Source organism: Dreissena polymorpha, chromosome 1 (assembly GCF_020536995.1).
Source record: "Dreissena polymorpha isolate Duluth1 chromosome 1, UMN_Dpol_1.0, whole genome shotgun sequence".
NCBI classification, from domain to species: Eukaryota; Metazoa; Mollusca; class Bivalvia; order Myida; family Dreissenidae; genus Dreissena; species Dreissena polymorpha.
In genome coordinates this window covers 112,491,321-112,503,627 of record NC_068355.1, presented here as the reverse complement: position 1 = coordinate 112,503,627, position 12,307 = coordinate 112,491,321, and the positions used below count along the sequence as shown (strand labels likewise).

Here is a 12,307-nt window from a genome sequence, read left to right as displayed (position 1 = left end):
AGTCCTTTTATAATCACTGTTTTCAACAAGAGGCAGGTGGCAACCTTTTGACCTCTAAGCAGTGGTATATGGTTGCAGGGCTCGACATTAACTTTTGAAGCCACTTGTCCAGTCGGACAAATTGACCATAATTTCACTTGTCCTGACCAAAAAGCAACTTGTCCTGTCCATTATATCTTATTCTGCTCAGTACTTGGCAAAATAATGAAATAATACAAAATGCTCAAATCATAAAGACTTGAATCGTTCAAAATACATGTAAACATAATTGTAGGCAATTTCAATACAAAAAGAACTGACTAAAATAACAGGAAAACTCAAGATTATTGATTTTTAAACATTATACAAAGCAGTAATACCTGACAAAAACTTGTGTGTTGCCAACATCAAACAGAAAATGTTAAAAGTGATGTATATGTACAGTACTTAACTGATGTTAAAAAAAAAATTCATTCTATACATAGAGAGGACGTCACTACGTTAATTGTCTGTAAGATCGGTGTGTACCGGTGTCGTAAAATGCATATTCTTTACAAGGGAGAATATTCTTGTTATCTTGGCAAAGAAAAAAATGTTAAGGGTTGCTTCCCTTGTGAACAGTACAGTGTAGTACATTTATCACATGGAACTATCGGAATATCTCGGGCTTCGACGATTAAACGTATACAAAATATACTCGGAAAAGTTGAGTGATATCTCCACAGAAATAATGGCTTTAAAGGCATTTTTTCTAAGTTATACAATTATAATGACCACTTGTCCCTTCGGACTAGCAAATTATTTATTTACTTGTCCGGACTAACAATTTGGTTGTCCCGGACAGTCGGACTACCTTTAATGTCGAGCCCTGGGTTGCCTAGAAATGATGAAGCTATCACCAATAAATTGGGAAAAACGAATCTCTGTTCCTGAGAACTTTTTTGTAATACTGCAACATGATTGCTGAATAAAGTCAGCTATCTTTGTGTTTTATGGCCAATGGAAGCTTTAGTCATCACCCATTTTTTCTTAAGGATCAAAGTATGCATACCGGTAATATCAGAGTTGTAGATTTTTTATTATTATGATTTTACAGGTTAAAGTATACCCTTTTAGTCAACTGGGATTTATCAGCACTTTATAAAACACAAGTTTCATTCAGTTAAATATAAATTCATCAAATGCAGTGGCCGAATGGTACAATAAGGTGGCAATTAAGTCCATAAACAAATAGTTATAAATTTTGTATTTTCAAATGATTAAATCTCTCAGTATTTAATTAGATTAGATATTCTACAGCACCTAGCTTTCATGTTCACAAGGTCCAGAGGATCAATGCCTACTCTGGGACTTTAATTCATATGTTAGTTCAGTAAGAATGTATGTTACATAAGAACTAACCGTTTCAAAGTATTAAAAATAACTCGTATGGAGGCTACTGGACCACTTCTGGTTAAACCAGTCTCAATCTAAGGCATCAGATTATAAATATGGTAAGTGTGAGCAGAGAAGATTAGAGTATTTGGTATTTATCAAAGCTGCAACAAATAAACTGCCTTTTGCAGGGCAGTTACTTCTAAAGATATAGGGGCCAAGGCCAAAGTTTCTGAGGCTAGTGTTCTGACATAAATGATACTGGTCCTCATTGAAAAAAATGTGTTGGCTGTTGATGTCCAAAGACCCTTTAGTAGGGCTCAAATTGCTCATTGTCGGCTCGGGTAATACTTAAATGTACCCTGGGTACAAGTATACTTAAATGAACCCCGGATACGGAAATATACTGAAGCCTACCCATGAATTCAAACGCTAAATTGGTAGTTGCTGGCTATTTATTTTTTTTAATTAAATATGTTCATATTGATGTTATATTATCAAAACACTTACTAAACAAGGGCTGTTTGTAAAACATGCATGCCCCCCCATATGGGCTGTGAGTTGTAGTGGCAGCCATTGTGTGAATATTTTATTTGTTACTGTGACCTTGACCTTTGACCTAGTGACCTGAAAATCAATAGGAATCATCTGCCAGTCATGATCAATGTACCGATGAAGTTTCATGATCCTAGGCCTAATTATCCTTGAGTTATCATCAGGAAACCATTTTTCTGTTTTGAGTCACTGTGACCTTGACCTTTGACCTAGTGACCTGAAAATCAATAGGGGTGATCTGCGAGTCATGATCAATGTACCTATGAAGTTTCATGATCCTAGGCCTAAGCGTTCTTGAGTTATCATCCGGAAACCATCTGGTGGACGGACCGACGGATGAACCGACATGTGCAAAACAATATACCCCCTCTTCTTCGAAGGGGGGCATAAATATTTACACGAAAATTATCCTAGATACAGGTTCTTCCTTGTCATATATTAGTGAGAAATTTTTCAATACAACAAATGTCGACCGACAGGAATGCATCATTTCACACATTCAAATTAACCCATTTTAGCCTAGCGTCTAGAAAAAGGCCTTGGCAAACAGCGTAAACCCCGATGAGACGCCGCATGATGCGGCGTCCCATAGGGGTCTGCGCTGTTTGCTTAAAGGAATATCTGTAAGAAATATTCTAAATATATATATAATGAAACATGCATGCCCCCCATATGGGCTGTCAGTTGTAGTGGCAGCTATTGTGTGAATACGTTTTTTGTCACTGTGACCTTGACCTTTGACCTAGTGACCTGACAATCAATAGGAGTCATCTGCCAGTCATGATCAATGTTCCTATGAAGTTTCATGATCCTAGGTGTAGCCATTCTTGAGTTATCATCCGGAAACCATTTTACTGTTTCGAGTCACTGTGACCTTGACGCTTGACCTAGTGACCTGAAAATCAATAGGGGTCATCTGCCAGTCATGATCAATGTACCTATGAAGTTTCATGATCCAAGGCGAAGCATTCTTGAGTTATCATCCGGAAACCATTTAACTGTTTCGAGTCACTGTGACCTTGACCTTTGACCTAGTGACCTGAAAATCAATAGGGGTCATTTGCCAGTCATGATCAATGTACCTATGAAGTTTCATGATCCTAGGTGTAAGCATTCTTGAGTTATCATCCAGAAACCATTTCACTATTTCGAGTCACTGTGACCTTGACCTTTGACCTAGTGACCTGAAAATCAATAGGGGTCATCTGCCGGTCATGATTAATGTACCTATGAAGTTTCATGATCCTAGGTGTAAGCATTCTTGAGTTATCATCCGGAAACCATTTTACTATTTCGAGTCATTGTGACCTTGACCTTTGACCTAGTGACCTGAAAATCAATAGGGGTCATCTGCCAGTCATGATCAATGTACCTATGAAGATTCATGATCCTAGGCCTAAGCGTTCTTGAGTAATCATCCGGAAACCATCTGGTGGATGGACCGACCGACACAAATGTGCAAAACAATATAACCCCTCTTCTTCGAAGGGGGGCATAAAAAGCATGATGAGGCAAGTTTTGTTTGAAAAGATTATTGTTCGTATACCTTAGCGCCTTTTACTACATTGAATTTGTGGCGCAAATAAAGCTTGGGTACAGTCTAGATTGTCCCGAAACGTTTTAGTATATTTTCAGTACTAGGATACATTTAAGTATGCTTAAGAGTACCTGGGGTACATTTAAGCAGTACCTAAGCGGACAATGACCAATTGAGCTTTAGTAGGCCTCCTTCCATGAAAAAATTGCCTCCTTAAGTACACAAATTCTATTGAACCCCCAGCATAATAGACAAAGCCATACCACAAATTCTGGCACATAAACCATCCAAGGCATCTACTTCACGCATTAGGTGACCTTTACCCACGCCACCAAATGAGGGGTTGCAGGACATTTCGCCTGAAATAAATTATTTTAGCATTAAATTCTGACAGAATATTTTCCGAGCCAAATCTTATGAACTTATTTTTTTTTATTACTTTTACTACAGGCAAAATGATTATGAAAGGCAAATCTGCGTTCAAGTTGGAAAACTAAATTGTATTCCCTACTGTAGCTGTAAGTTTCAATAAATATATTTATCTGCAATTTCAACACATCTGTCTACAAAGATTTTCTTTTCTTTATTCTATTTATATTTTAATTCTTGGTTAAAACACTTACTTACGAGTCCTGATAATAGGCTTGTCAACACAAACAAGAAACATAATTATTTAAGCCATCAATCATACATACAATGATACTCACCTATAGTAGAAATCTTGTGGGTGACCAGCAAAGTCTTCCTGCCCATTCTTGCGGAAGCTGCAGCCGCCTCACATCCAGCATGCCCGCCACCAACAACCACAACATCGTACGCTGTGTTTTGAGTTCCTGAACACCACCTACGGCCCAGTCCATGCACACGGGATGAGTTCAGGCCCATTTGTCTATACATCATTCTTAATCTCATTTTCGCAAAATAATTATCAGCAATGCAAATGAAATTAGTTGCTTCAAGTATTGCTGGTGTTGTTCACAACATGGCGTCAAACCACTTATGCAAATAAAAATATGCCTGATTACTTTGGTATACGACGGTTAACTCTGAAAACTTACAGCATAATTTATTATATCCGAAATGATTTACATCCGAATAAAACGTTATTTTAATAAACAACACATTCGGAACGCACATTTACATTTTAAAAATAGCTATTTGTGGAGAACTGAATTTAATTTCAACTTTATAATCGATGTCGCACACAAATTACTTTGAAATTGCTTCTAAACTAAAACCCGGGAATTAAAAATATATAAAGTTTAATAACACTCATGCTGACACAATCTGAACGCATCGGACAGTGGGCTACACCACACCGTCTCTCTGATGTACGTAGGCGGCCGTCATATTGGATTTGGAACTACTTTAGAAAACAAGATGGCGGACCCTTCGTAAAGAGGAAAAATTTAAATGTGTGTTTTAGCTCGTCTTTTTAAAGAAAGCATTCTTTAAGTAATACTTTAATGTAGATCTGTGAATTCCCACAACGTACTTAAAAACTTGTTAAAATTTAAAGATGCCATTACTGACATACTGATAGGAGTACTTATAGTATTGACATCGAGTAAATTAAAAAATTAAATCGACTGTTTAGTGTTTTCGTTATATTTTGTGAGATACGAGGATTGCTTACATAAACTTGATAGACTTTTACTCCATGGGGTCAATGGTTCGAGCCCATTTGAGGGTTACTTTTATATTTGTATTCAATTTTATTCTTTTTTTATTGCAGCTTTTTAGATCCAATGTTTGCATTTATCAATATTGTTCTGGCTACCATAACTTTAAATGTCGCTTTTTAAAAGTTTTTATGATTTTTGAATGGCGCGACTTAATAGGTCTGTCAATACTATGTAAACTGTACGCTGAAGTTTCTTTAGCTACTATCAATATAGCATAGAGTATAATGAAAAAAATAATTTGGGGAGTTCTTATGTTATAGTTGGATTTTGTAACATTACAAGGATTGCTTATATAAAGTATAAAATAAACCACTGACTATATGGGAGCACTGATGGCCCATTGGTTTAAGCTTTTACTCCAAGGGTCAGTGGATCGAGCCCAGTTAAGGAAGACTTCCTTTCTTTTTTTATATTTTTTTTATTGAGGTATTTTGCTCAAATATTAACGTATCAATTTAAAGTATTTAATAACAAACTTCAATACATGCCTAATTTGTGAAAACATCCCTTTGAAATTGCTAGTTTTCCTCTTACATGCCCTTGTATTTTAAGATAGAATACTTTCCTCTCCAGAGGAAAGAGGTATGGGTTTGAATCCCATCGGGGGCTTCAGAGGATGATTCATTTTGATACAAATGTTAATAGTTGCTTTAGTGTATCCCAAAATTAACCTAATATTTTATATAACTGTGAAAGATAATTCAAAATAATGTTTGTTTCTATATACATTGTGATCCATGGACATGAACATTAAATTATGCAAGAAACATGTATGATTTAAGGGAAGAATACAACAGCAAACTTAGAATGGACATTCATTTTAGATTGTTAAGTAACTAAAACTATAAATGTTGCAAAGCTTGTGTATGACGTCCTTGCTTCTGGACAGCGGAACAGTTTAGGCATAAATGATTACTCTTTTTCTTTAGAATCAACATTGATGCATTATTACTTAAGCAAAGTGGAACTTTTTAAAAACTTGATGAATTGGGGACTGAATTTTTCATGTTCGTTGCTTGCAATTTACCAGTACTGAACATAATGTTACTGGTGAACAAATGCCTTCTCTCTTTACACTTTACAGGGAGATGGTGTTTTTCATAAATATCCAGGTTTATTTGTATAAATACCGGGTAAGACCTCGTATCATATTTATATACATGTAAGCTATACATTTATGATAATGACATTTTGTGTTTCGCTGTAAATTAACAGAGAAAATATACTACAGCCGCATGTCACCAGAGTTGTTAAAAGGGCATTTAGACAGTATTGTCCCTGACTTTTGCCCATTTTGACATATTCTTATAAACAAGAGGGCCGCGATGGCCCTGTATCGCTCCACTGCTGAAAAAAAGGCTGAATCAAATACCAGTATTCTCGGCATGTGCAAATACTTAAATATATAGGCCCTATTTAAGCACATGTACACTTTTGTGACCCCCAGGGCTGGGTCAAATTTAACCCCAGGAGCATAATTTGAGCAAACTTTGTAGAGGACTACTATACCCCACTACATATAAAATGTGGTAGCCCTAGGTCCTAGAGTTAAGGATAAGAATATGTTAACAGTTTTCACAAAATAAGCAAGATATAAGCGTATATAATGTTCAATTTTGTGACCGCCGGTCAGGGTCAAATTTTACCCAAAGGGCATAATTTGAACAAACTTGGTAGAGGACTATAAGATGTTACTGCAAACCAAATTTGGTAGCTGTAGTCCGAATGGTTTTCGACAAGAAGATTTTTAAAGATTTCACAAAATAGGCACTTTATAAGCGTTTATTCAATTTTGTGACCCCCGGGGCAGGGTCAAATTTGACCCCAGAGGCATTATTTGAACAAATTTGGTAGAGGTTTATTAGATGCCACTACATACCAAATTTGGGAGCCCTAGGCCCAATGGTTATGAACAAAAAGATTTTTAAAGTTTTCACAAAATAGGCCCCATATAAGCGTATGTTCAGTTTTGTGACCCCCCGGGCAGGGTCAGATTTGACCCAAGGGGCATAATTTGAACAAACTTGGTAGAAAACTATAAGACGTTACTACATACCAAATTTGGTAGCCCTATGCCTTATGGTTAAGGACAAGAAGATATTTAAAGTTTTCACAAAATAGGCCTTATATTAGCATATAATCGATTTTGTGGCCGCCAGGGCAGGGTCAAATTTGGCCCCTGGGGCATAATTTGAACATACTAAGTAAAGGACTATACAATGTCACTACATACCAAATTGTGTAGCCCTAGGCCTAATGGTTATGGACAAGAATTTTCTTTTAAGTTTTCACAAAATAGGCCTTATATAGGCATATGTTCAATTTTGTGACCCCCCGGGGCAGGGTCAAATTTGACCCCAGGGATAAAATTTAAACAAATTTGGTAGAGAACTATAAGATGTCACTACATACCAAATTTGGTAGCCCTAGGCCCAACGGTTATGGACAAGAAGGTTTTAAGGTTTTCACAAACAAATAGCCCTTTATAAGCATATATTCAATTTTGTGATCCCCGGGCCAGTTTCAAATTTGACCCAAGGGGCATTATTTGAACAAACTAAGAAGAGAACTATTACATGTCACTACATACCAAATTTGGTAGCCCTATGCCATACAGTTATAGACAAGAAGTTTTTAAAGTTTTCACAAAATAGGCCTTATATAAGCATATGTTCAATGTTGTGACCCTCGGCGCAGGGTCAAACTTGACTCAAGGGGCATAATTTAAACAAACTTGGTAGAGGACTATAAGATGTCATTACATACCAAATTTGGTAGCCCTAGGTCCAATGGCTATGGACAAGAAGATATTTTAAGTTTTCACAAAATAAGCACTTTATAAGCATATATTCAATTTTGTGACCCCCGGGGCAGTTTCAAATTTGACCCAGGGGCATTATTTGAAGAAACTAAGAAGAGAACTATTACATGTCACTTCATACTAAATTTGGTAGCCCTATGCCATACAGTTATGGACAAGAAGTTTTTAAAGTTTTCACAAATTAGGCCTTATATAAGCATATGTTCAATTTTGTGACCCTCAGGGCAGGATCAAACTTGACCCCAGGGGCATAATTTGAACAAACTTGGTAGATGACTATAAGATGTCACTACATACCAAATTTGGTAGCCCTAGGCCCAATGGTTATGGACAAAAGATTTTTAAAGTTTTCACAAAATAAGCACTTTATAAGCATATATTCACTTTTGTGACCCCCGGGACAGGGTCAAACTTTACCCCAGGGGCATAACAAACTTGGTAGAGGACTTTATATGCCACTACATAGCAAATTTGGTAGCCCTAGGCCCAATGGATATGGGCAAGAATTTTTTTAAGTTTTTACATAATAGGCCTAATATAATCATATGTCCAATGTTGTGACCCTTGGGGTAGGGTCAAACTTTACCCCAGCGGCATTATTTGAACAAACTTGGTATAGGACTATACGATGCCACTACATACCAAATTTGGTAGCCCTAGGCCCAATGGTTATGGAAGAGATTTGTAAAGTTTTCACAAAATAGACCCTATATACGCATATACTCAATTTTGTGACCCTGGGCAGTGTCAAATTTGACCACAGGGGCATAATTTGAACAAATTTGGTAGAGGACTATTAGATGTCTCTACATACCAAATTTGATAGCCCTAGGCCCAATGGTTATCAACCAGGAGGTTTAGAAAGTTTTCACAAAATAGGCCTTAAATAAGCAATTTTCAATTTTGTGACCCCCGGGGCAGGGTAAAATTTGACCCCAGGGGCATAATTTGAACAAATTTGGTAGAGGACTATCAGATGTCTCTACATAATAAATTGTATAGCCCTAGGCCCAATGGTTATGGACGAGAAGATTTTGAAAGTTTTCACAAAATAGGCCTTAAATAAGCAATTTTCAATTTTGTGACCCACGGGGCAGGGTCAAATATGACCCAGGGGCATAATTTGAACAAATTTGGCCAGTGGAGCTAAAAACTGATTCTTTGTTTAGCGTGCAAAGGGGATGGAGGAACATTTGTTGGTGCCTTTTTAAAAAGTTGCTTCATTGTGTGGAAAATTGAGTTTAAAAATGTATGCACAATGCCTGATATGTGGCAAATTCCAACAATGTCTGTGGTTTTTCATGTAAAAACAAGAGATGTGTTTGTCAGGGCCGCTTTGAAGCCGTATATTTGACCTTTAAGGATGACCTTGACCTTTCAGTACTCAAAATATGCAGCTCCATGAGATACACATGTATGCCAAATATCAAGTTGCTATCTTCAATATTGCAAAAGTTATAGGAAATGTTTAAGTTTTCGGACAGACAGCACATATAAGTTGGTTTTACAAATTCACTGAGTGTAAACATTGGGCACTTATATAGCTCAAAGTGACCGGGAAACAAATTCTTGTGTTCTGATTTACATACATGTATTTACACTTGCAAAATTCAAAATTAAGAATGGTAATTGTTCTTTTATTGCCAACAACTGCATAAATCTTAACATTGTAAACTGGTGGTTTTGTCTTTATTACTACTTTTGTACATTCTTTTGTATTGCCCTCTTTATATTAACTTTCAACAGATCTATTATATCCAGTAATTGTAGATATCATATGTTTTGTGATGTAAATGTGTAGGGTTCTTGTTACTTGTCACACCATTTCCATTTCATAATGCCTTAACACTGATATAGGATATAAGTGATTTTTGATTATTGTATTTATGTAAACTTATTCTATATGCTGATGAAAGTGTCATCCTTTATTTTCACAAAGATCCTAGTATCATCAGTAGTGTTTTTTGTAAAGAACTTGCAAATTGTATTAAAGGGTTAGTGGATAACAAACTGTCTTTACACCTTGGAAAAACTGAATGTATAGTGTTTGGTTCCAAAAGGAAATCTAAACTTCATAATTTTAATGTAAAATGTAATGATCACACTATTGTTTCTCAATCATTTGTTGAACACCTTGGTTCAATATTCGACACTGATCTTTCTGCTACATCTATTGTTAATAATATAATTAAAAAAGGTGAACTCAAGAATAAGATTCTTCAGGGGCGTAGCTAGCACTTTTTGAGCTTTAGGCCCGAATATGTTACATAAAAACGGGGTGTGTGTGCGGGGGTCCTCCCCCAGAAATTGTTTAAATCCAATAACGCCTGTGGTGAGATTTAAAGCATATCTAGACAAATAATAAGGTAAGAAATATAAGACTTTGGCCTGTATTTCTTTGATATTTTACTTTTTTATCTCAATGTCAGAGAACTAAATTTTACTGTATTATCTTTATACCAGAGAACTAAATTTTAAAACAATATGGAACAGAGAAACATTTAAAATTGTAACACTCGCTTATTCACAAGTCAAACCATGGGAATTCTTTCCAATAATACTGTCTGCATGTCTATATAGAAAGAAGTAGAGTTGATAATTGGAAGATATGTCCTTTGAACAAGACCAGAATCCATTGCCTGAGGATCATGTCAATATGAAATGCAGATTTCTTACACCTCACCACCTTCAGGGTCAACATTTTAATGCATTTTTGAAGTTGAAGCAATTTTAATTTTTTCATGTTTCAAAAAAAATTGTAGGCCCGGGCCTGCTGTGCCTAAAAGCAGCTACACCCCTGTTCTTGTACAGACAAAACCACTGTTCAAATATGGAATTAAGAAAATTGTTATGTAACTCATTGCTTCAATGCCATTTTGACTATGCTAGCTCTTCATAGTACAATGGTATTAGTAAACAGTTAAAAAATAGATTACAAGTTGTACAGAATAAAGTTGTTAAATTTATTCATGGATATGACTCTAGAACATCTTTGAAAGTTAAATATTTTAGTAATATTGGTTGTTTAAATGTTCAAAACAGAGTTAAGCAAATAACACTCATTCATGTTTATAAAATTGTTAACAAGAAATGTCCTTCTTACATGACCTTTTTTGTATAATAATTTTAGTTTAGTGTCTGATATACATAGTGATAACATTAGACATAGTAAAGATAACTTTTATTTACCTCAATGTCCTCAAGTGAATGGTTTTACCAGCACTACTTTTAATTATAAACGATCAAAGACTGGAACTGTTTACCTGCTGATGTAAAAATTCTTATAAAAGAATATTCCGATATGGCGGAATTGTCCGAGGAGTCCCGATTGATGCTGACATTGAATGCTGGCTACACTACAGTAGATCTAATATAGATTGCTGTCATTAGGAATGACTGATTAGCGGAAAATAAAGCCTATGTAATACATGTAGCTGGAAAGCGCTTTCAACGGGAAAGCCTTTGTTGAAAGGGCTTTTCAACAACAACAACAGCAAAACACCATTATAGTCATCATCTCCATAAGTAACATAATGTTCATACCAATTGTAATCATCATCATCTTCATTATCATCATCAACAGCATCATCATCAGCAGCAGATAAAAATTAAAATCATCATCATCATCATTATCATCATCATCGTCATCATAATCGTCATCACAATAGGATGACGAGATTGCAATTCACTATCATGCGTCTTTTGCGTAACCTCGTTGAAAGCGATTGACTGATTTCTGGGAGTACGGAAAAATAAATATAAGAAGAAAACTGTTTTATTTTATTATTAATGTTAATTCCAGTTCATTATTGTTTCATAACGATAAGTAAAACGCAGTTCATTGGGAAAATCCGCGACAATCGGAAATTGTTTTTATCTATTTTCGCTAAAACTCAACATAAAACAACATAACACTTTGGTTTGATAGTTTTCGAAATTATCGTGTGTGATATATGTTAAAATAATACTTCGCAATTTGACTCGGTACTAAATCGTCAAGGAAAGACATACTGGATTATTGATAAACGTTGATAACACAGTATTGCTTTCAAGATGAGGCAACAAAAACTACCGAAATAATATAGTGTCGTGATAAGACGGAAATCGTTTCATTATCTACCCGGTAACCACAAATGTTTGACGTACTCTTCAGTCGGTATGGAAATCGTTCTTGAAGGACTGAAAGGCTGTTGAAATTTTCCAGTTTGCTACAAATAACACGGTTTGACTTCAATTTTCTATCGAAAAGTATTGTGCTTAGATGTTCCATTTATAATAAACAAAGAAATTTTTATAGACCCGCGTCATGCGCAAATGTGTCTCATGCCATATGCGGCTATCGTAGCTATGGTTCAG

General features: G+C 35.8%; 1 protein-coding gene across 4 annotated transcripts in view; it reads right to left on the bottom strand.

The window, feature by feature from the left end:
- The window catches only part of LOC127844680 (protein MTO1 homolog, mitochondrial-like), a 112,416-nt gene extending 101,114 nt beyond the window's left edge, over nt 1-11,302 (bottom strand). For 2 of the 4 annotated variants that reach the window (XM_052375096.1, XM_052375122.1), the window contains exons 1-2: nt 4,153-4,722; nt 3,709-3,804 (exon numbers count right to left, since the gene is read on the bottom strand). In XM_052375096.1, coding sequence (XP_052231056.1) covers nt 3,709-3,804; nt 4,153-4,357 — 301 coding nt within the window. In that variant the 5' untranslated portion in view covers nt 4,358-4,722. Of the gene's footprint in view, nt 1-3,708; nt 3,805-4,152; nt 4,723-11,290 lie in introns of those variants that run through there. The other 2 variants (XM_052375106.1, XM_052375114.1) reach the window with 2 other exon arrangements.
- Between the last annotated feature and the right edge of the window lie 1,005 nt (nt 11,303-12,307).